This window comes from Brienomyrus brachyistius, chromosome 16 (genome assembly GCF_023856365.1).
Source record: "Brienomyrus brachyistius isolate T26 chromosome 16, BBRACH_0.4, whole genome shotgun sequence".
Lineage (NCBI taxonomy): Eukaryota > Metazoa > Chordata > Actinopteri > Osteoglossiformes > Mormyridae > Brienomyrus > Brienomyrus brachyistius.
This window is the reverse complement of record NC_064548.1, coordinates 4,439,626-4,465,092: the sequence shown is the minus strand read 5'-3', so window position 1 is coordinate 4,465,092 and position 25,467 is coordinate 4,439,626. Positions and strand designations below refer to the sequence as shown.

The 25,467-nt window shown below is 41.4% G+C and overlaps 1 protein-coding gene across 3 annotated transcripts in view; it reads left to right on the top strand.

Moving 5' to 3' along the window:
• LOC125709644 (radixin) overlaps positions 1–24,768 on the top strand; it is a 37,652-nt gene extending 12,884 nt beyond the window's left edge. For 2 of the 3 annotated variants that reach the window (XM_048978302.1, XM_048978303.1), the window contains exons 3-15: positions 6,729–6,812; positions 8,171–8,266; positions 8,443–8,565; positions 8,682–8,833; positions 9,319–9,402; positions 9,847–9,993; positions 11,418–11,514; positions 18,755–18,918; positions 21,171–21,301; positions 21,767–21,927; positions 22,114–22,206; positions 22,369–22,596; positions 22,967–24,768. In XM_048978302.1, the coding sequence (XP_048834259.1) occupies positions 6,729–6,812; positions 8,171–8,266; positions 8,443–8,565; positions 8,682–8,833; positions 9,319–9,402; positions 9,847–9,993; positions 11,418–11,514; positions 18,755–18,918; positions 21,171–21,301; positions 21,767–21,927; positions 22,114–22,206; positions 22,369–22,596; positions 22,967–23,131 (1,725 nt within the window). In that variant the 3' untranslated portion in view covers positions 23,132–24,768. Of the gene's footprint in view, positions 1–6,728; positions 6,813–8,170; positions 8,267–8,442; positions 8,566–8,681; positions 8,834–9,318; positions 9,403–9,846; positions 9,994–11,417; positions 11,515–18,754; positions 18,919–21,170; positions 21,302–21,766; positions 21,928–22,113; positions 22,207–22,368; positions 22,597–22,966 lie in introns of those variants that run through there. The other variant, XM_048978304.1, reaches the window with a different exon arrangement.
• The last annotated feature ends 699 nt before the right edge of the window (positions 24,769–25,467 follow it).

Here is a 25,467-nt window from a genome sequence, read left to right as displayed (position 1 = left end):
CTATCACTGGCATCCTCAGCTTACAACCTACAAACTTCACACACATGGAGCTATGGCAGCAGTCGATGACATTGATGCTGCAAAAAATGTCGACAGTATTTTAAATCTGCATTTTTTTTTTTTTTTATGAAATTGTCATTTCTTTCTAAAACGCTTCAATTCATTATAGCAAATGTTTTCTTTTTAATATCGATACATAATTATGGGAGTAGTTCAAATTATCACAACAAACAGGTGGCTTTACACTGTGCAAAGTTTGCGGGACTATTACATCAGCAATAATGCTATGCACGAGTGCCTGACGAGGAAATGCACAGGTGCTATTCTGCACTGCCAGAATAAGCAAAACCACCATAAGTGTTGTCTCTTCAGGTTTATGAAATTTCCATCAGTACGTAGAGCTTTTTAATATGTTTTGTTCTTGTAGCTGCTAAATACACTCATTATTAACGCCATAAAGTTTTCTGCCTGCTATCTTAGAATCTCCATTGAATAAGTGTTTGAGAAAATGTTTAGGCTAAAATCTGGGCTTATTCTATGTGGATTGACAGTGTGTGTTTGTGCACATTGGACTTGTTGCGACCAATGTTATCATAAACTGAAATGAAAACGGACACTGAAAATAATTTGTGAACTGAAATAAAGAGAACTCTATTTACAAAAATGTTACTTTAATCTGCATAACATGCCACCACGCCACCATCTTTACCTTGTTTAACCGCATTATAGTAACTTTTAAAAGATGTTGCTGCTGATCTGTCCTTCCCTTCATCTCGACTGAAGTGCCTATTGTTTGTTGCATGTGGCGTGCTCCGCTAACTGAATTTAATAAGCAAAAGGATACATCGAATTTATACAGATTACTAACTTGGGCGTCACAATACTCAATACTAATTGTGGGCGAAAATAATATCTGTTTAGTACCAAAAAGCCAACTTCCTTTATCTAAAGCCCTTTAATATTTATTTTTACAATAAACTAACTTGAATTAAACGGTCTACTTTTGAATTTTTTTTTTTTTTTTTGAGGAATATTAATCATTTAGATTGGTCAATTAATCAGTAAACTAGTCAATGGATTAATCCATGGAAGATCAGTTGTTAGTGGCAGCCCCAATGTGTGTGTGTTTCTGCTTGTCCATCAGTGGACCTGTCCAGGGGGCTGTGTGCATTATTTATAAGTTGATCTGCGCAAGTTTTCCCTGGGAGTGACTGCAGCCTGGCTTTGGGATAGGGGATGTTGTGCTTCTGTATTTGTGTGGGTGGGTTAAATATTTTAACACTTTGCAGTTATTTGGTCATTATATAGATGACTGTCATTTCGTGACTGGAGTTGCTGTTTCACCTGCATGTGCTCTGTGGTGTGTTGCAGTTTCACCTCCAGGTGCAAGGCCAGTCCATCCATATACACAGGTCATCCCATCACAATCTCATGTGACACAAGGGACTGACAGCTGAGGTTATTCTTGGCTGTTTATCTCCTATAAGTTTGGACTCGGAATCTAATTCTCATTGGATGTGCCATTGGCAGTTGTTTAAATGCATAGAATGTGATTGTTTTTGGTCTTTTAAATGATTTTTCAGATGTTCTTACTTATCGCTTTCTATTTAGAAAATGGATAGTTTTCACAAAAGGTAAATATAACATGGCATCTGGTAAATAGCAAATTCCAGTGCTGACATCAAATTCGGTGTCGGGGATGCTCCATATAGCCTCAAAATCTTGGATTCTTCCTCCATAACTGGTAACTTTTCAACTACTCTGAAGACACTGGCTGTATGCTTAGTTTCTCCTTTTGAACTGGAGATTTTCTTCTGAGTGATTCCCCTGTGCTACATTTTAACCTGTTTTCCAGTAAGAGCAATTAGACATCTTTGTAGTTTAACCCTAGAGCAGTTCAGTAATTAATGCACGTTCTAATGCTATAGGCTAGGATTTGTTTGGAAGTTGTAATGAGTCTGCTTTCAGCACTGGAAGCCCTACCGGCAAACTCTCTTGGCCACCTCTATGTGACTTCATGCAGTGTCTGACGTGTGGATTTTTCCCCACCCCTCACCCGTCGTGCTATGCTGGCAGTCGCAGGCGCAGATACCATGGAGGGCACTGGTTACTGGGAACTCTTCTACCTCCCTCCACCCTCACTTCCCATTTAGAGGTTAATCAGGCAGACAGCTGCTCAGGGGGGATTAACAGTGTCCTGGTGACTGGGAAGGCAGAGCACAGTGTGCATGTGTATTGTATGGGTAGGTGGGAGTGGTTGAAATTCCTGAGTCTGGGACATTTGTAGTAAATCCCTGGTAAACTGCTTTACTGACAGCTGTAAATAGTAGCTATACTGCATCTGAGGAGATGATTGTTTACCAAACATGACAGGAAAATATACTGCCTCTTAAAAAGTGCTCCAGCCTGCCTCCCATGGAGAAAGGAGGAACAAATGGTAGTGTTTTTGTAGGAAGTATGGATTAAACCAAGTGGTATAGATCAAAATAGCATTTAAGATGGAGCTGGGATTTCTCTAAGTTCATTGCAGTGTTTGACAAAGAACTTCTGATTACTCTTAATTATACCAGTTTATTTGTGCTTCGGAAAGCTTTTCTCATTCATTTTACTGCCGAGGATTTAGTTAAGGTTGCCCAGTGATTTGTGATCAAGTGGTCTCTCCATGCTAGTTTATAATTTGGCTTCGTAACTTTATTAAGCTCTTCCCTGCCTGCATTGGGGTTTAAGGCGGGAAGCTATATCCAACACACAGGGCTGATTGGAGGTCTGCAGCCAACACTCTGTGAGAGTGTGCTGACCCACACACACACATGCACTCGCTCACCTGAATCCCTCACAGACAGACACTTCTGTTGGGTTCTATCATCATGACACGTGCCGCTCTGAAGCATGTCCCTTTTCTGTGTCTGTGTGTGTGTGTGTGTGTATATCTGTGTAGGTCACGCCTTTTTCTCTCTATGAGAAGACCTATTTTCCCAACCATGACTGGCACTTTCAGCACCTGGCCTAGATTCCATGTTACTGTGAGACCATACCTCAGACGTGTAGCAGCATAGCCCATTACACACACTATTTTTTTTACAGCCTGAGCTCAGCCCCAGATTTTTCCATGTCGGGTAACTGCTGAACCAATCTGATCTGAGTTAGTAGTGTGGCCCAACACAGAGGACAGGAGAGCCGTCGGGAAAAGATTGTCAGCTGGATGGCATGACATTGTGGTGGTGGTGGGTGGGGGAATGTTCACATGAGACTGACCATTTTATTGGCCACCACCTGTTGAATGCCTGGCCATGCAGTATTCATGGTACTCGGCCAGTTTTAAGTGAAAGCTGTGTCAGATTGATCTTGAAATAACTAGTTATGATCACTTTTCGTACAATTGCAATTCTTTACCTTTTTAGTGTTTAGCCAGTTTAGTCAGTTTTTAGCCTAAATTCAGTTACTACTGCAATCAGTATGCAGATTACCAAATTTATGCTATTAAACATGGCCGTTTTCATGTGGATATATGTGGCTCTCTTTGATATTTGACATGGTACTTCACCTTCTAATAAGATTCTTTCAACACATATCTCTGTGCTTGTTTTTGGTGGCATCAGTGCCATGTGCAGTTGAAGCAGGCTGATATATTTCTGTGTGAGCTTAAGCTTCAAATCCTGATTTTACGGAAGCAGTGTTTAACCATCGTTGGAAGTACGAGTGGAGGTATTTTTGTGTAAAGGGATGATGTGTGCTTAAGACCTAAAAAGTGATGGGGCTATGATCTAAAGCATTACTAGGAAGGCAGGGAAAGTGAGAGGGAGGTAGGGTTCTTTCAGTTGGTGCCACAGGACATGAACAGAGTGTGTGAACCAACGGCTCATGTGACAGGTGATTGTGAAAATGGGCAAATGTCTGCTCGTGTCTCTGTCCTCGTGGGGTTTCTGTGTACCCCCCCCCCACACACACACACACACACACACACACGATCAAGAGTAAAGGTGGTCCCATGTGAGATGCATAGAGGTACCGTAACATGAGCCAACTGGAGTTCCCAGGATCACGTTTCCCTCAGTGCTGCTGTGTGGGTTTTATTTCAGGGCCAGGGAGCAGAGGGGGACTGCTATGTTTGCATGCTCCCACAAGGCATCATGAAGGGTCCCCTTTTAAGCAGGGTGAAGAGTCATCCCCCATCTGCTACAGCTGCGCTGTTAGACCTGTTTTTGCAGCCTTGCCAGCAACTCCAGCGTCATTTTCCTTTTGCTAGGTGTGCTATTTTTGGGAAGCTGTTAAGAAATGGCACACTTTCCTTATGAAAATGGCTTTGACATCTCCCTTGCGGTCTCTCTCAGTGGGCTTCAAAAAGAGCATATACTCCTCCTCTGAACAGCAGCATGTGTGTGCTCGTCCTTGTGTGCTAGTGTGCCAGGGTTGGCCAAATTGAAGTGCGTCATCAGTCTTGGCTCCATTGGGGTGCAGTTAAAGCAGTCGTCGGCAACTCATTGATTAGTGAGATGATCATTGTCAATTTGTGTGAGGGGAACCCCCCAGTCAGCATAATATACTGTCATGACTTGGTAGCTCCCCAGATTATCATCTCTGTAAAAGTACCTCTTACTGTCAAAAAGGCTAGAGACCACTCAGTTCAAGGATAAATTCATAACAGAGAGAAATTTGTCTCCATTCATTCATTCATTCATTCATTCATTCATTCATTCATTCATGTCAGCCTGTCCCACAAAATTTATGGCAGAGAACCATAGCTTGTTCTTTGGCATCTAGACTTAAAACCAGCAGCACTGTGGGTCAGTGCCAGGTCTGCAGGATGGGCTTCTACAGAAACACAGTAATTGGTTTGTTCAGTCCTGAGCCCACAGAAGCACAAATCACCTGTTCATTGACCTTTGTGGCTTGTTTGATATTACTGTAGCTGTTAAAGATTATACCATTTTCTGTTCTAGAAGATTGAGTCCCTTCAATAAATATTAGAGTGTCTAATTGTAATGATGAAAGTGCTAATGTAATGAATGGGGAGCACCAGGGGAATTTTATTGTGAGTAGATTAGTTATACCATTTCCAAACAAAGTGATTTAACTAAAAAAGGAGTGGGAGCTTCTTTACAAAGCTTCTTCCCAGTACAGCAGTACTGAGAATCTTAGCTGGAGTAACACCACGGTAAGATACAGCCTGTAACATTGCTTGCAATGCAGCGGAAGCTCAGTGAGAGTTAGAATTACCAGTATGATACACCCTCTGCCTTAATCATTCAGAAATTAACCAACAAGCCTATGCATAGCACTGAATTTTAAATCATCTCTGGCATTGTCATTGCAAATGACATGCTAACCCTCAACCCAAAATTGCATGAGTAATAAGCCTTTGTAATAAACAATTACCAGAGGTTTAACAACTGATGTATTTATTTATATGTTACTGGGTACTATGAACATCTGGTAGGGGTGGGCAATATAGCCAAAATGTTATCATGATATTTCTGGTTGGAATCCCAAGCCACGATATAGATCATGATTTTTATTTTTTAACAAACCAACCAAATTGTGATTGTTAACCCCACTTAGCCAGCAATTCTCTTTTTACAAGAAACATTACTTATAGCATATTAAGTATGTAAATACGATTTCAAACGTTTTGAACATTTTAATACATTTGTACAAGTGGTATCTTTGCAAAAAAAATGTACGGTTGTTAGCGACTGCAACCTTGTTTTGCCTGATTGTATGTCTGACAAGTAAAAGGTGACAATCTGTGTAAATTTTATTAAGTTGTAAAAGTCTAACTTGTGCACATCATTATTATTGCCTGACATGACACGCACGATATGCATTATAAATGTCACAAAAAAGAATGAGATGTTATCTTGAAGTGTATCCTGTATGTTATAGAACCTGTAAAGTTGAAATATTAGATTCTGTAAACAAAGAAGGTGTGTGTGTGTTTGTTTGTCACGTCATACATTTAGTGCGGTCTTGTGGACAATACTAAAAGAATATTTATATATAAAAATATTTATCTTGAACAGTAGAATGTGAAAAGACCATATGAAGTCCAAATATCAGACGTTGCAAAAGAAAGACATATGAGCATGCATATATATTTGTGGTGCTTTTGAGTGCACGTCACATATAAACAATGTGCTACCTGTGAACAAGATTTCCCTGTTATGAGTCCAAGCTAGCAGAGAAATTTAGATACAGAATGTGTTAAAATCAACTTTGACTTTCAGTGTGAAAATAGTGTGTGTGTATTGTGAGCAAGAGTGAGTGTGTTATTCAAGTGGTTATTCTTATCGAGGATACAGTTGCAACTGGTCACGGTACCATCAAATCGCACATTAACATCCGATACGTTTTCTGTCTGTGTGACAGAATAGGATACTTAAGTTACTGACAGACCATTGTTATAACAAATTACTATAAATGCAGTCACTGGACCTAGTCTTAAAAACATGCAGGTAGGTTAGTTTGCTTTGCCAAAATGCCCATTTTGTCTGTCTCTGTCAGTCAGTTATTTGGGATGGACTTGTTCACTACCCTATTTAGGGTGTTCTGCTGCCTGGTATCTGTGTCTCCCTGTATTGGATAAGCACTTGCATAAGCTTCATTTTATGGATATAAACCTAGTGGTCCCCTGGGTTTAATTTGCTTGCTCACTGAGTGATGTAAGAAATGTTTTGGTGGTTCTGTGTCCCTCACTAGATGGTATTAAACTTCTGCTTCTCACTCTGCAGATCAATGTCCGGGTAACAACGATGGATGCTGAGCTGGAGTTTGCCATCCAGCCCAATACAACAGGCAAACAGCTCTTTGACCAGGTCAGTTGTGCAAGCCTTCAATGACTGTTAGGTTAGTGTCTCATTGGTTGCAGGTACTTTTTGACAAGATATGGTAACCAATTGTGGCTATAGATATCAGTGTGTGTCAACCTCAGATCTTTCACTGTGAGTGCTTGCTTTTCGACTTGCATCTATGGAGATGTTTTAAAGAGGTTTTTCATTGCTGCGTTTTTGCCATTAAATGTGGTTGTTCTCTGCAGTACTTTGGCTTGATGCTAAAACAGTCTGTCAGAAAGACGACCGTTCACTAGTCTTGGTGTTTTCTGCTCATAGCTGGAAAACAAGGGCTCACAGGACCTTGCTGCAAACACCTGGAATAACTGGCTCATTTTATGAACCCTGCACTCTGCTGGGACCTCCTTACCAGCACACAACACCCTCCCAGTTTTCACTTTAAATGCTCAAGTTTCCCGGTTGTTACTTTTTGTTTGCTTAAATGGGTGGGTTTTCTACTAAGGGAAGAAATCAAGACTTCTTCGTAAGTCAATAAGGCTTCTTTAGTTGCCATTTCTATCTGGAAATAGATATTTCATGGAAACCCTGCTGTTACAATCTCTATGGGCATTACTGGTGACTTGGTTGTATCCTGAATACCCTAATAACGTACTAATTCAGACCCACACAGGAACAGGTAACAAAGACAGGTTCCATTAGATGCCCCTCTAGTTGCCTGATATTTTTGTCTGTTGCAATTTGTCTGCAAATATCAGAATTTGGAGTGCCATAAACTGAACCATTGGTCCATTGGTCTAAAACCCCAATTCTTGTACTGTTTTGCATTTTAAAAATATCTTGTTCAATTGTGACATTTCAAGATATTAGATTTGTGTGTGAGGAAATAAAGGTCAATGCAGTTGAAAGGTTTTCATTAGCTTTGCAGTCATGTGACTGAGGGAGCGAGATGCACACAAAATGAATAGTGAATAACAATGAATGATGTCACAGTCACACTGCAGCACTGCCAAGCTGCTTCAGGGTGATTGTGCTGGAATCCATGAACTGATGAGTGTATCCAGGCTTTAGGCTTGTAAACCACAGCAGCTGAAATTATACTTTTTGGTTATGGCTTTGATTTTTTTCAGTGTCAAAATTCAACATAGCCAGCCCCGCCCACACAATTTCAGAGGAAGTAGATCTGCTGTAATAAAAAATCTGGAGCATTCCTTAAGTGAAACTCTACTATGGGAGGACCAAGAAACAATTTTAACTCCCTTATTGATGTGAGAATTGTGGTGTTTGTGTTCCACCACATGACTGAGTAGTGTAAAAACTGACCCTTTCATTCTGTGGTTCTGCTTAAGTCCTAAGTTCAGGGTGGTCTTCTCTCTTCTGGATAGGTTGTGAAGACCGTGGGCCTGCGTGAGGTCTGGTTCTTTGGCCTGCAGTATGTTGACAGCAAGGGGTACAGCACGTGGCTCAAGCTTAACAAGAAGGTGAGTTTTTAATTGGCCAGTCACTTTGTTCCTGGACTCGTAACTTGGTCACCTCTGCTGCCTAACTGGCTGGATAAGACCCGACAACGGGTACTGGGTAGAATGTTACTGTGGCCAAAGGTTCTGGAACTGGCCTGGCATGGATGTTAACTCCAGTCTCCTGCTTTGCTTTCCAGGTAATCCAACAGGATGTGAAGAAGGAAAACCCACTCCAGTTCAAATTCCGGGCCAAGTTTTTCCCAGAGGATGTGTCAGAGGAGCTGATACAGGAGATCACACAACGGCTCTTCTTTCTGCAGGTTGATGGGGTTTGGGGACCTTTCAACAGTTGACTGGGATAGTAGCTTCTGTCCCAACATTTTAGGACCAGATCCTTTAAATTTTGTACCATTCTTGCATTTCTGTTCTTACTTAGGTGAAGGAGGCTATCCTGAATGATGAGAATTACTGTCCCCCTGAGACGGCTGTGCTCTTGGCCTCGTACTCGGTCCAAGCCAAATATGGTGACTTTAACAAGGAGGTTCACAAGCCTGGCTACCTCTCCAATGACCGGCTGCTACCCCAGAGGTGAGAGCTCTGGGGCTTTTGAAATTTCAATATTCTTCTCACATGATGTACGGTTTCTTGTTTTTATAAATCCTCTTAATTCATAGGTAAGTTATTTTGGATGGAAAGTGTCTTGACCTGTAAAAAAAAAATAAAAAAATAAAAAAATCCTGGTTTAAATCAATTGGCTAAGACCTACACATACCATTGGCTTAAAGCTGTACTCAGTTTCACACTAATCCTTTAGCCCGCCTTTATCACAGTCAGCCGTCATGAGATGCCACTCAAACTGTTCTGTAGCACGGTTAAGAATAAAATGATCCCCAGACTGGTGGTGGCTTTTACGGCATACTTATTAAAAATAGCATTTATTGTTTTGACAATAGTCTTTTTTTTGACAGTAGTAGTGAGCAGCACAGCAAATGGGCTGCATGGATATGATTTTCTCATTATGTGCCTGTAGTGCATATTCTGTTTCAGGCCTACTGTGTGGTTCTGTTCTGCAGAGTTCTGGAACAACATAAGCTCACCAAGGAACAGTGGGAAGAGAGGATACAGACGTGGCATGAAGAGCACAGGGGCATGCTTAGGTAGGAGTCTGTGTTCTCTTTTTGTGTGCGTGTGTGAGAGACCTGTAAAGTAGGTTTTGTCAGTCTCTTGTGTCCACGCACACCCTTGCATACTTTCAAGGTGAAATATAGAATGGCAATGTCCACTTGCCCCCACTCTGTCAGACCAACTCATTAATCCATTAAAGACTGTAGAACTTTCCTAGAGTCCTAGTTGCTGGGGGCTTAAGGAACCAGTACAAAACCATTTATTCTCAGTTGAATACTTCCAGGCCAGCTATTCAGCTTGTGAACAGAGTAGTATCCCTGCAATTTCCTGCTCCCAAAGTGGGTTTTTAAATATTAAACCACTGGATGAAATTTAGTAAGAATTTTTGGACTTGTAACACACGGCATGTTTGTATAGCGTGTGAACTTAATGAATATATGGACTTGGATTATTAACTGAGGCTGCTCTTCTTTCAGAGAGGACTCCATGATGGAATATCTGAAGATAGCGCAGGATCTGGAGATGTATGGCGTGAACTACTTTGAGATCAAGAACAAAAAAGGGACAGAGCTGTGGTTGGGTGTTGATGCCCTGGGGCTTAACATCTACGAGCATGGCGACAAGTGAGTACCCCCCCCCCCCATCCCAAAACACACACACACTAATAACCGTTAACAGACGGCGAAGGCTTGCGACTGAATATTACATCCTCTTGTAAGACAGACGCACTCTGCTGTTTACCATTAGTGAGTCCCACTGTGTAGGTCTGTGTGATTAAAGCTGTATTGCCACATTGTGTAAACCACAATGGTGTTCCTTTGACCTCTGTTTCCGAATGTTTTGTCAGAATACATATTAACATAGCTGTATCTAATTTTGCAAAGCACACGCATACATCTTTTAGCACAATCTTCTTGAGAGGCTATATTGAATTGTGATTTATCAAGCAGGGAAAGGTCAAATTTGTCTCTCTGGCAAGTCGGTGAATACCACCTCTGTGATTGTGCAGGGGGGATGGTATAAATTCTCACAGTCGATTGCATTTGGTGAACAGACTTTCATTGTTCTAATGTTTACGAATGAACCAATTTGCTCTGAGTCCTCTTTTAGGGAGGGGGGTTTAAAATGAGTGGGAAATGCATGCATATACAGCAGTTTTCTGCTGTGGTGGGGCTCTGCTGATAACTGAATAAGTCACTAGTGTGATCTCCTTATTTCCTGTACATGTGGGGTGGTGGGAGGTGGCATTTTGGGAAAACCAATGAAAATTGTGTCTCCTAGATGCTCTGGCTAAAATGGAAATCCTTAAGACAGTCGCCATCTGCTGGCCCTTTTTAGTGAAGCTAGTTTTCCTCCTGTTTTTCCACTGCAATTAGGAACGTGGAAGTTATACCAGTATTGTATAATCATAAAATAAGAAAAAAAAATCACTGCATTTATCTATGGGCTCAACAGCTGCAGTGTAATGTAATTTGTGTTATGATAAATTCAGTAATGAAATGCTGAGATTATTAATGTAAAATACTTAACCATATCTTAATATTCTATCCCAGGAGGAATAGTGTCCCTAATAATCACATCTATGGTGTATTTCTAAATAATGATGCTAAAAGTATTGACCTGAGACAATAGAATGAGCAAGTTCTATGGAAGTTAGTATAATTAAGTAAACCAGTTGGTTGTGTTCGATTAGTTTTAATCAACATAATTCAAAATGATTTAATGGGCAACCGTGAGCGGCATTGTTTACATACAGTAAAATGACATCATAATCATCGTGAACACAGGGCAGCAATCTTTTGTGAAGATTAATTGCTGCAGCAATTAATTCAAATTCTGCCAGAATGGAAAGCCTGCAAGTATTAAGTAAAATTTTGTCTCTTTCATAGTTTTTCTTGCTAGTTCATATTTGGTTGTAGTTTTTAGATTAAAAATTGTGGATATGTGGAATGTTGCATTTTGCATAAACATTGCCTTTTGAAACCAGTTTTGACAACTTCGCCAATATACTGGTCAGACATTGAGGATGACAATTTCTGTATTGCAGATTAACACCAAAAATAGGCTTTCCCTGGAGTGAGATTAGAAATATTTCTTTCAACGATAAGAAGTTTGTCATCAAGCCCATCGACAAGAAGGCTCCGGTAAGTCAGCTGCAAGCTTACTCCCAGCCCCTGTATATCACACGGACAATGATAAATGATCAATGAAGATTCGAAGTAACAAATTCAAATGCAGAATACAAGTGGAGGTTACCTATGCTAATCGACTTCTTTTTCAAGTTCAATTATATAGCACATTTACAGACAACCACTTACTGTCCCAAAGTGCTTTACATATGATAAATACACCGCAACGTATTAAAGACAAATTACTTTGATAAATAATTTACAGTTTAGTTTATTACAACTGGGATTAAAAGCCAACTCAAATGAGACTTAATGGCAAAGACTTAAAATTTTCGAGGGTCTGAGCAGGTCTGATAACATTCTGAGGGATAGCCAACATGGATTTAGGCGAGGTAGATCCTCTTTAACTAATCTACTTGAGTTGAGGAAGCCAGAACAGAAATTGATCACAAAAAGGCCTACGATGTGATCTACTTAGACTTCCAGAAGGCCTGTGTTGTCTGCCACAAACGGCTCTTGCTTACGTTCAAAACTTCAGGGATTTTAGGAACTGTAGCAGCTTGGGTCAAAAACTGGCTAACAGACAGAAATCAGTGAGTAGTTATTAGAGGCACAATGTCACAGTGGGCCTGCGTTCATAGTGGGGTACCGCAGGGTTCAATTTTAGGACCACTATTGTTCCTAATTTACATTAATGATATTGACACCAATATATACAGTAAACTGGTTAAATTTTGCAGATGACACCAAGGTGGGTAGTATAGCAGATACTGATTTAGCAGCATAGAGGCTACAAAGGGATCTTGATTTAATTAGTTACTGGGTTGATACCTGTCAGATGAAATTTAATGTAGGCAAATGTAAGGGAGCAGAAATATACAGTACAGGTATTTTATGGGTTCCACTGAAATAAAGATGGCTCATTACGAGAAAGACCTCAGTGTGTATGTTGATGCTTCCATGTCCCACTCTCATCAGTGTGGGGAAGCAATAAAAAAGGCCAATAAAATGTTGGGTTCCATCTCTAGGTGTATGGAGTTTAAGATAAGGGAGGTTATGCTACGATTATATAATTCCTTGGTAAGACTCCACCTAGAATATTGTGTGCAGGTTTGGTCACCATACCTTAAAAAGGACACTGCTGCCTTGGAAAAGGTGCAACGTAGGGCTACAAGAATGATTCCTGGTCTTAGAGGAGTGTCTTATGAGGAGAGCTTAGCTGAGCTGAATCTGTTTAGCCTCGAGTAAAGGAGACTAAGGGGGGACATGATCCAGGTATACAAGATTCTAACAGGTCTGGATGCTCTTCAGCTAAATGGCTACTTCAATATTGGTTTAAACACTAGAGCTCATGGCCATAGGTGGAAATTAGCCGGAGAACATTTTAAAATAGATTTGAGAAAGCACTTCTTTACAGGCTGTGTAGCTGGAGTATAGAATAGTCTTCCTGTTAGTGTAGTGCAATCTAAAACCCTGGGGTCCATTAAATCAGAGCTAGATAAGATTTTAACAAGTCTGAGCTATTATTTAAGTTCTGCCCAAACGAGCTTGATGGGCCGAATGGCCTCCTCTCGTTTTGTAAATTTCTTATGGTCTTATAATATGGAAAGGCAGAGCGTTCCAAAATTTAGGACCCGTGCCTTAGATTTGTTACCCCTGGTTTTTAATCTCTAAGTTGGGACATCCAGTAGCAGGTGAGATATTGCACCATCACAATTGCGGCCTAATAGATGAGCAATATGTCATGGGGGAAGGAATTTGGATGGTGGAAGAGATTTGGCATAACTGCTGTCCATTTTCACCTGAACTGGTGTGAATAATTTGAAATGTAGGTAAACATGTCTCGATTATTATTGTTTCTGAGTTGTGCCTCTTGGTTTAAGCCATCACATAATCGCAATATAATGCTCATGTTTGTGTTTCTCATGTAAACAAAAGGTTGAATATTTAATTTAAATTTGACTTGCCTTCCAAAGATGTATTGTTTTACTAAAAGGACGGTTTTAATTAATGACAATCACAGTCAACACTTTCCCTCCGGTTTTTAAAGTGGTCATTGATTGTGCACTGGGTACCAAAGTATTTCATAGCTAAACTTGCATTGGTTGGCACCTTTACTAAACACACCTGTGATTGGATAAATGTTAGTTCAGTGGAGGGAGAAACTAAAACTTTTCATTATTGGACATTATTTAACAGCTATGTGCAACAAATACAGTACGAGGGTCTCTGGTTAAGTACATCACAAGAAATATGCAGTGCAGGCAAAATAAGTGTGTAATACATTGTTGTGCAGTATTAAGTATTAACTGATTGCGTTTGGTGCTGAAGGGTGTTCACTGCTTTGTTGGAGAGCACTTTGTACATCTGCCATAATTAAAAATTTTTGTGATGCACATTATCACTTTGTCCCCTTCACCCAAAACCCACTTTCCATACTTTTCATTTTGCTTTGTCACTCCCACAACTCAAGGAATGGACTTACTCTGCTGTGATTAGTTAGCAGAACAGATGATAACATGGGTCAAGCCTGCATGTAACAAGACAGTATGAAGCGGTAATTTCTTTCTGTAAATATTCAGCACAATCCTGAAATGCAGTATCTGGCTTGGGGCTGGCTGAGTACAGCTTCATCGCAAAGGCATCAAACATTCCATCTTTTGTTTACATAAGAAGTGTGAGCATGAGCCCTATACCTTGATCATGTAATGGCATAAACCATGAGCTATAACTGAAAAACAACAGTAGACATTTTTAAGGGCTGCAAACAATTACGACTGGTTTGGTCAAAATCAGATGCAAATGGTGGTATGTGACCTGATGTCATGTGACCATGTGAACAAACTTCTATATCTCAAACTAAAGCGACACTAACAAAAATTGATTATTCCTTTTCAAGATTATCTATCATATTTTTAAAAATCAGTTTAAAATTTAACTCCGCTGCTTTTGCATGAGCACTGCATGTGTTCTCCAAGACGATCATAATCATTTTCATCCTTGCTGTTCAAGTCACTCCTAGATGGGTTTGTGACAATCCTGTTTGTTTTATAAATACCCCACTATTTATTACAATAAAATCACATTGTAATACTTGAATACTTTCCTGGACTGTGCTGTCATAGTATTATGCAAAATACTTTATTTAGGGCTGCCACTAATAACTATTTTTCTCTGGATTAATCTATCGACTGTTTTACGGAACACTTAGGGTTGTCCTTACTTATTCTGGTGGTCCAGAATTGCGCCTGTGTGTGTTCTCTTCAGGCGCTCGTGCATTGTGCTGGTGCCCGTGTAGTACGTCATCGAACTCTGCGTGGTGTAAAACCACTTTTTTGTTTTGTTATAATTTGAACTACATCCATAATTATCTAGTGATCTTAAATGAAGACATTTTAGAAATCATAGTGGGAATTTCATTAAAATAAGTTGCATCGCTTTGAAATATTGATGTTGATGCATTTTCAGCGTCGACATTATCCACTACATCAATTAATCGCGGCAGCCCTACTTCATTTCTTATGCTGTTCTGCTCTTGTTAAATCTGTTCTTCTGACCAGATCTCAGTTAAAGCTTTTGTCACTTAATTTGTCCACACTTCCATGTAAAAAAAAAAAAAAAAAAAACATTAATCTGTGACATAATAGGTAAACTGGAAAAAGAACAATATTAACAAGCTGAAAGGAGCCCAATTCACCACCTATTGTAGTGGAGTCAGACATGCTTCAGTCAATAAATCGATTCCCTTCCTGTGCTTGTATACTGGGACAAGAACAGTAGTCCAATTAAATACTCTAGTCGAGCTATAAACATGTCTCGACTTAACTGTGCATGTAAATGTGCTGAATGGTGCAGTCTCCTGAAGGGGTTCTATAGGAATTGGGTCTACAAGGCTATTAGAAGATTTGCAGTTTGAAATGAATTGCAAATATGGGGTTACAGCCACTCCTGCTTTCCTTATGCCATTTTCCACAGTTGATGTTCCATCTGTAAATAGAATTTAGATCGGGGCTGTGAAGTGGAGTTTTTTAGTACTGGTCATTTTCCAGAGTGGTGACAATCTCCTCACATGTGTGGTTATCTTCATTAGCCTCTGCAGGTGTCATCATTGTGGAGGGATTTGACACACTAGCTTTCTCGATGATGTTGCTTGCTTCTAATACTGCTGGCCAGATTCCCCATCTGCTTGCGGTAACTTGCTCTGTTCATTGTCAGCAAGGTGTGCCTAGCATGTGGACATTTCACTTCCTTTAATCCAGCACTAGACTGCTTGCACTGCTCTCAGACAAGGACCAAAGCCACATTGTCTAGTTTTGCTGAATAGTAACTCACTGGTCTTTGCTCACCCCCCATGTTCCTGTGTTAGTACTGGTGTCATGTACTCATCTTTCTCATTCACCAAAAGTGAAAGCTCTTCCTATATCAGGTTTTCCCAGTTCAGTTGCTTCACTTAGCCTTTTTCACACTGCGCAGGCTTCCTCATGAAGTAGGATCTCTTCTTTTGGATCTGGGTTCCCTTTTGGTAGGTCATAATAGGGACTGAGCAGTCTGAGTGTGAGTATCCCCAGGTTCTGTCGTATTACGTAGTCCCAAGAATTTCCTCAATTGTCAGACAGTGTTGGGTTCAGGTGTTTCTCTTATTGCCTTTGTTCGACTGAGTTATAGTCCTTTCGTGTTTGGATATGTTTTGCCCCAAGTAGATGACATCCCATAATCTGAGCCTTTTCCATGCTGGTTTGTGTCCCTTAGAGTAGGTAATCCAACAGGACCTTGACATCCTCATGTTCTTGTTCTGTCTCTGAGACAGTCGGTATATTATCCATGTACTGTATCATTTCTAATATTGCATGTGGCATGTTAGCTGAAGTCCAATGCATCCTGAGAGCTTGGTGGTAAACAGTAGGGGTATTGTGGAATTCCATTGTTACTGTTGTCCAACAACAATCAAGGCTAGCCATGGTCGTGATTCAGGTGCTAGTAGGACTGACCAAATGCCATTAGCCATGTTTATAAGAGAACCATTCATGTTCAGGTTTCAAACACTTGAAGATGGTTTTAGGGTTACCTACAAGAGGTCAGTTTGTCAATAAACTTAGTGGCTTAATAGTCCACTGTTAGTTGCTTTGAATCATTAGCTTTCTTAACCAGGCAGACTGGACTATTGGATGCATTCTTTTTACCAAGATTCCATGTTTTTCAAGCTTTTGTACAATAAACCTGATTCCTTGGATAGAATCCTTGCTGAAAGGGTATTGCCTTGTACCATGTGGTGCCTTTCCAGTGAATGATGCAGGTGGCATTTGTAACAGTCCAGTCATCCTTGTCCTCTGACCAGACTGGGTGTTTCTGTAAGGCCATCTTCTCAGGCCTCCTCAGGTTCCATGTTACTCTACCTTCTTCAAAGACTAAGGATGAGTCTACAACCCTTGTTATTGCCTATAACGCGTCCATCCCTAATAAAGGCTGCCCACTTTCCCCAACCCAAATTTGTGCTTTCATTTCATGAGATGCAATACACATTGAGATGTTCAATTTTTCTTAATGATGTGTACACCTCCAGCTCCACTGCCTTTCAGTTGATCATTGCTAAAAAGAATTGATAAATTTCTTGGCAAGCAGTATGGGTATCACAGTCAATTAGGCTCTGATATCCAATAAGAAATTAATTGTACTGTTTAATTTTGTGCACACAAAAGTCCACCTGAATTTGAAAGGGCTACCGCTTGCATGTCTGCAGAGTGCAGTGCTCTGCTTAAACAGCATAAAGAAGTGCTTGTTTCTTATCTGTGCTGAACTGTTGAAATCTTTTGTCCAGGTTGTCATCTCTGTTTTGATCTCTGAGCTTTTGCTTGCATTCATGTGTCCAGGTTTATGGCAATACTGACACTTTGCCAATATAAACCATGCATGTCAATGTTTCCAGCTTTCATCCCTGGAACTCTTATTTGAACTTGGGCTTAATTCCTGAGCATACAAAGCTCTGAGTTTTACTTCTTGATTTTACGCAATTTTCACCGCCCACTCAACAATCTGATAAAATGTAGCCCCAATGCTTTCCCAGTCTTCATATTTCATTTTAAGAGCTTTAGCCACTTCAGCTTTAAGTCCATTGGGGAAGGCAGTTTTTATAGGCATATCTGTGCCTATATGGATATCATTGTCATACTTCAGCATAGAATGCTCCAATCAAATCTGCCTCAATTGTTCCTCATATTCTGCAACACTCTCACGAGTAAGGCTGTGCGATACGACCAAAATCTCACATCCCGATATGATATGCACCTCCTTTGTGGATTTTTTTCTACAGCTCAGCTGCTGTACGAATTGGACAAAAATCCACAAGTAAATGACCACAAATGTAGCGTGATTCACAAATATGCAAAACCCCTTTCAAGGCCTACAAATCCGTTTTTGTTGGTTTCATATAATATAAAAATACATATTTGTGGCTAATATATCTGGATATATTTGATTCTTTTTCTTGGTATGAATTGGACAAAAATCCACAAATAAACAGGAGGGAAGTTCATAAATGAAACATGCCCCACAAATATGCAAAACCCTTATCACGTGTACAAATTGCTCCATATTTTTGTGTATAAATTTTTTTTTTATAAAAATGTATAAAAAGACTGGAGGCAAATTGGCTCTCGATCACTTTTAGTTAAATGTGACCGGGCAGAGTTGCCAATGCATTGAAGATGTCCATTAGATATCCAGCAGACTAAGGCAACTGGCATTGAGTGCAAGAAGGAAAAGTGCAAGACATCGTGTGAGATGAAACCTGAGTTTTAAAATGGTGTAAATAGTTCAATTTGTTTAGAAACGTAAGTATATTAAATGAAATTTTACATTTCACGCACTTGCGGTTAGTCGTGATTTTAAATTGAGATGTTGCAGGACAAGTCTTTGCATACGCTTACTGATTCATGATGGCACTGTGCCAAACTCATGCATGCAAGTCCCTTAACAAAATCAGCTGCGTGCAACTGGGTAAATATATTCGCAGTACCAAATGTGAACAGCAAAATTTCAGTAATGGTTTTTCCTGGTGATTATCATCTTGAAGAATCTCAGTTTGTAATGGAATCAGTTCTAGTAGTTACCTTTTAGTGCTAGTTTGATGGCTAAAATGATCGGTTTTGTTTGCAAGTTTTCATCCTGAAGCCTCTGAAGTACCTGATTAGCTTTGTGACTGCATTGCTGGAATGCACTGAATTGCCAGCAAAGTGTTCACGGTTATCTCGTTTCCCAGGATTTCGTTTTCTATGCGCCACGGTTGCGAATCAATAAACGCATCCTGGCACTGTGCATGGGGAACCATGAACTCTACATGCGGAGGAGGAAACCAGACACCATCGAGGTCCAGCAGATGAAGGCCCAGGCTCGGGAAGAGAGGCACCAGAAACAGCTGGAGAGGTATGGGCCACTGAAGCTTGTATTACACAGCAGCCAGACTGCATCATGTGAGCCAGTTTAGGTCTTTGCTGAGTGCAGTACCAGCACAGCACTGTTACTTAGATTTGCCAGCAGAGGGTACTGTTGATTGGTATTAATGCAACAAGACACCAGCGAAAATGGTGGAATCTCCCCAAGGACAATCTTGATGGGGATTGGTGACACACTTTCACCTGTTCCTATTAGCTGAGGTGTTTATACAAGCATGAAGGTAAGCATTCACAGTGTACAAGGCATATAGATGAGCAGGTCCAGGAGCTGCTATCCCTTTATTAAAAGCCTTTTTTCCAAATGGGGAAGTATTTTACGTATGTAACTGGTAACACCACTGTGTAGCTGCTGTACTTCGCTGAAATCCCACAGAATTTTTTGTGACTTTTTGCAAATGTCTATGAAATTATAATATCCAACCTAATCACGCAGTTCAGATTTCATCAATATGTTCATGCATGTCCATAAATATGAGGAATGGACTGATATCACCTAATAATTAGTTGTTAAAATCTGACAGGAGACACTCAATACATGCAAAAACTAATATACAGGCAGTTTTGCTATTACATGTGTTTCCAAAACAAGAATTTGATAATATGCAGTTGGTGAATAGGGGAAAGATGTGGTGTGACACTCTTGCTGGCTTGTACACATTCTCATCCCTTGCATATAGGGCTGGGCAATATAACAACGATATTGGTAACTGACGACATTGTCTGAATATGATCTTCTCATTTTCTACCACTTCCTTTCACTATTCACTGTTTTATAAGTTAACCTCAATTGCAAAGGTAGCTGGAAGAAGCCAGTAGTGCTATTGATATCCATCACAGAAAATTTTGTTGCAGTGTCGCTATAAACCGCTGAGTTTGATCATGTTAAAATTTGCCCTTAGCATTTGTTGAAAGGTTCCAAACTGCTAATTCAGCAAATTTTTCATCCTGTCCTCTAGTAGGATGAAAAAATATGATTGTCTTAATATTGTTGAATAAATCAAGTGGGTGACCTAACTGTTAGCAGTTAATTATGCTAGAGGCTACTGCTAGCAGATTACTGTGCTAACTACAAACAGGGGCAGTGTGTATTGCCATATTTTAAAACATTTTAACAGATTTTTTTTTGTATGTTCTGAATTGTGTGGACAGCATAAATGTGCAATAAACTTCAGATTTGGTCTGAGTAATATTTAATGTGTACATTTAAATATTTTAATATCTCTTTTTATAAAGTTTAGCTGACCTGATTTTTAACCTGACCACAGGTAATTTTCAGTTTTTAAGGAGACTGAAAAATTGTAATAAAACTTAATCTTATTTCCAGAGGGGGGTTTCTTTCACCACTGACAGCATTTTGAACTTTCTCATGGGCCGCCTGCATGTTCACTTTTTAAACGTGTCAATCGATGTTTACCTTGGCAGTATATACAGATGCAGTATGGCAGTTAATATACAAAACAGGGGTGGATCTTTGTGTGTTACTCACACTTGAACAAATTACTTTAAAAACAATTACCTGATTAATTGCAAAAATAATCAATAAAAGTAATCCTCAGTTATAAAAATGAATGAAATGGGTTCAGCCCAAATATACAATCAGCTTACTAGAATTTGTTTTTTACTTTTTCTGACAATCTAGATGTGAATGGTATTGTACTGATTCACTAAATCTGTTCCAAAGCCTTAAATATAGGCAAACAAGTTTATAAGAAATTGTCTGTGTACTGGTGCCAACTTAAAGAAAAGCTTTAATGCTCAATAACTTCGTCTTATAAAACATTTTGAGCAAGGTGACTAATGCATTGGGTTGTAAGTCATTTGCCTCTAGCTGTTTTTCCCTCTTTCTATCCATGAGCCCTGTTTTTATCGTATAATTTTCCATAGCACATGGTTCTATAGGAATGCACCTGTTGCGTTGGAGCAGAAATGCCCGCACCCCCTATTTGTAATGTCAAGCGGGATTGTTCCAAGACTAAGATGCAGTGTTGGAAAGGCTGTGATTCTGCTGATCATGTGAGGCAGCCAAGAGGAGGGCTGGGTTCCAAGTACATGGCTGAAGTGGCTGTAAGCAGAAGCCCAGCTATGCAGCACTTCATAGGTGACAAACGCAGCACTGAGCCAGGGGACATCGGCTGTGCTCATGTACAGGTGCTACTTGCGTCCACTGCTGCAACAGGCGACCTCTGCTGTGCCAAACTGTAATTCTTTTCTCCTCCCATCCAGAGCACAGCTAGAGAACGAGAAGAAGAAACGGGAGCATGCAGAGAAAGAAAAGGAGAGAATAGAGCGAGAGAAAGAGGAGCTGATGGAGCGGCTGAGGCAGATAGAGGAACAGACGATGAAGGCACAGAAAGGTGCTAAATGCTGCTAACCATGTGCGCGTCACCCGCCATACAACGTAGGGCATGTGGGGATGCTTTTAGTGTGTCGCTGTATGAGTAAGTGCCGTCTCCCAGCTGCTCATGCATGTGCTCATGTCACAAGGGCTCTAAGTTGGGAGTCTTTGTGCCCCGACCTAATCTTGGTTAACTTAATTCCTCCCCTTCATTTCAAAGCATTAATACCCAAAGTCATTCATTGAATAGTCAAGATTTCCATGAGTCATTACAGCTACAGCATGCAATGCTGAATATATGTTCTGCATGTGTCTTGAATGAAGTCCCTGAGATTTGTACAGCATCCCACTCTAAAGGATCTTTTTCAGTAGATGTGGAAGTGCCTCTGCCATTGATTGACCATGTGGGTGGGCGTTTCTTGCTGGGGTGGATGTGGCTTGTGGGGGGATGACCATGACTGATGGTGCGCATGCTGCCTGGCAGAGTTGGAGGAGCAGACGCGCAGGGCCCTGGAGCTGGACCAGGAGAGGAAGAGAGCCCATGAAGAAGCAGACAGGCTAGAGCGGGAGCGCCAGGCTGCGGAGGAGGCCAAGGCGGCCCTGGCCAAACAAGCGGCAGACCAGCTGAAGAACCAGGAGCAGCTGGTGAGGAGGGGGGAGGGGCGATGGTGGGCGGCAGCAGCAGCGTGTCCTGACACCAAACCTAACCTGGTGCTGGAATGTTCTTATCAGCTAGTTAGTGCAGTTTGTACTGAGCCTGTTAGAGATTCAGGTAATGCTAGAGTCCTTTTTAAAACTTGAACCATCCCAGTGTCTCTCTGATGTTTGCAGGCAGCTGAGTTGGGAGAGTTCACTGCCAAGATCGCTCTGCTGGAGGAGTCCAAGAAGAAGAAGGAGGATGAAGCAAACGAGTGGCAGCACAAAGTAAACAGTGCCGCAGAAGCGGGGCACGCCTCTCTAGTCATGAATTCTCAGTGTCACAAGATGTGCTATGTAAATGTCTGGCGGTGTGATCTCAGCTGTCCTGAAATGTTCTGCTGTATTGGTTGGATTTGGACATCTTGGGTCTTTGCACATGTCCTTCAGGCCCTGTCAGCCCAGGATGACCTGGAGAAGATCAAGGATGAGCTGAAGAATGTGATGACTGCACGGCCAGCCGCACCCGCCCCTGCTGAGAATGAGCACGACGAGCAGGATGAGAACAGTGCAGAGGCCAGTGCCGAGCTGTCCAGTGATGGTGTCACCGACCACCGCAGCGAGGAGGAGCGCCTCACCGAGGCGCAGAAAAATGAGCGCGTCAAGAAGCAGCTGCAGGTACACCTCCTGACCTAGTATTATTCAACTCCGCTGAAGCTAAGCTGGCTCTAATGCTGAGATATTACTGAAGGGCCTGATTATCTATATAAATTAGGGCTGTGTCTAAACTCTGCAGGATGGTAGATCTCCAGGAGCAGGGTTGGGCAGCCCTGGTATAACTGATTTCTGAGTATGGCTAGAGTCATCTAGGATATAGTTGCAACACTTTTTGACCAAGATTGACATGGGACTGGTGGAATGTTCTGTGTAAATACACGGTCCTAGTGGACCATATGGGTATTTCAGGCACTTGTGTACTGAATGGTGATGCATTCTCACTAGTAAAAGTGAAATGCTTGTTTTCCATCGCACTCTGCACTCCCTCCAGGCTTTGAGCTCAGAGCTGGCCCAGGCTCGCGACGACACCAAGAAAACCCAGAATGACGTGCTGCATGCGGAGAACGTTCGTGCTGGCCGGGACAAGTACAAAACCCTCCGACAGATCCGGCAGGGCAACACCAAGCAGCGCATTGATGAGTTTGAGTCGATGTGAGGACCGGTCTGTTCTGCCCACCCAACTTGCCCCCCCCCAATGCACCCACCCACCTTGTCTGCTGAGAGGCTAGAGGTATGCGGCCAACAGCCTGCCCCCTCAGGCCTTGCCAAAGCTCTGACCACCTCCGGTCAGCCAATCACGCCACTCTGCATAGAGCTCTGCCCATCTACATAAGGATTTGCCCTGTTCTGGAGAAAGCAGCATGTCTGAAGCGGGGGGGGGGGTGTGTGATATAATATTTTTGCTTTTATTGAAAATGGCCATTTATAGCTTTTTGATGTTACTAGCAGCCTTGTATGTAAAGCTTTAATATCTTACATCTTGTCTTCAGTTGGAAAAAAATTTAAATCTTTTCTTTTTAAAAGATCTTATTTTCAAGACTTATTTTAATGCTAGTTTCCATCTTGAATGTTCAGTAAGTTTGAGTGGCTGAGTCCTCCAGTGAATGTGACATGGTATGACCACCAGTGGTAGTGTGTTCCCCCAGCCATCCTCCTCTTTATCTCACCTGAGATTGTATAAGCTTTATCCCAAACAGTTTTGTCTTTATCCCAAACAGTAATCTTGCTGTATTATGTATGACTGGATAAATGAGGATGCCTGAAGGCTTCTGTGTGTGTGTGTGTGTGTGTGTGTGTGCGTGTGTGCGTGCGTGCGTGCGTGCGTGCGTGCGTGCGTGCGTGCGTGCGTGCGTGCGTGCGTGCGTGCGTGCGTGCGTGCGTGCGTGCGTGCGTGCGTGCGTGCGTGCGTGCGTGCAGGGGGAGGTTAGCTTGGCTCAGCCTCATAGTCATTTCTCAGTAATACAGCAGCCCTGGGGCCAGAATCTCCCCCCCCCCCCCCACGTGGACAGTGATGAACCGGGCAGTCATGTAGAATACAGTATGTGCACTCTGTGGACACAGTACTAAACCAAACAGCGGAGAGGTATTTGCCTGCCTTATAACTTAGGTGAAGAGTGCGGAAAGGACTGGTTAGACCCTGAGTACTTGGTCTCACACACACGGCTTTGCTGCCCTGACCTGGTGTTTATGCCCAGTCATCATAGATGGTTTTCTTTGCCTGCCTGCTCACAATGGCCTAGGGGTGGGTGTGTCTGTCTGTCTGTCTTTATGCCTTCCTGTTTGTCCATAGGGGGAGAAGCCAGTGTAGTGCACATAACGTGGGTGTAATGACTGTCTCCCTAGTATCGGCACGCGGGCTCCTCCCTCTGCATAGCCTGTTCACCCTTCGGGGCCCTTCTGACTGGAGAGCATATGAAAACATCGGTCCTGAGACGAGGACACTTCTCTACCTCATTACTGTTGACTGGGCAGCCAAACACGTGGTCTGAGCTGCCCCCCACCACCCCACCTTCTGTCTGGAGCAGCTCTTTCTGGTTTCTCCTGCATGGCTCTGCTCCTGGGTCCTGCTTTCTGGCTCTACTGAGCACAGCTGTCTTTGGTTGGTTAAAAATAACAAAAGATGATCTTTCAGGCAGTAACTTGAGTGTTAGACATTTTCGTTTTTGAAAGCTGAATGAGATAAAGGAGCTGTTTTACAACTGACATAACAGACCCATCTAGCCTAACAGACGAGCCCAAGTGGGCCAGACAAACTTTGTATTTTCCTGCAAAATAAATAGTGTTGCAGCCTCATATTTGCTTTCCTTGAATTATTTACACTACATTCTGTATACCCTCACCCCCTGTTAGGGTGTAACAGAGACCCCAGTTGGCGTTTGCAGCTCAATTTAAGCATAGTAAATTTGAACAGAATTGTTATCACAGACTGAGCCACCAATTTGGCTCTAGTTTACCTCAAGAAAAGAGAATGCGTGTGTCATGTCGGAGTGAGAAATTCTCCCCTTGCCCCCCCTGTTTGGGGGATGTCCATAAAATACCCTAAAATTTCATTCTGTAATGAAAAATCTGAACACCTCTAAAAAGACCAAATTCTATAAAAGTAATAATTCAGTCAAATGACATTTCTGGTATAGCTCACGATGGCAATGTAACTTCGCTACGTGTTTAGGGGCCGTCTGGAACCTACAGATGTCGTCTTGCTCTGAGAGTAGAAAAGTACCCAGTGTCATCTTTTCAATTCTTTTAATTTTAAACTGTAAACGGCTTCCCTAAAGTGACATAACTGCATAAATGGTTCAAGAAATCCAAATAGAGAGAAGCAATTCTTTGGACTGCTGCGTCATGCCTTTGTCCCATTGGTATTGTCTTGTATCTTTTATTAAAATAAAGATTTTATAAAAACTGGTTCCCTTTGGAGATAACCAAAATTATACAAATTTTAATAAAATGTAAATAAAAAAAATCTAAAGATTTTCAGTCTGATTTTAAAAA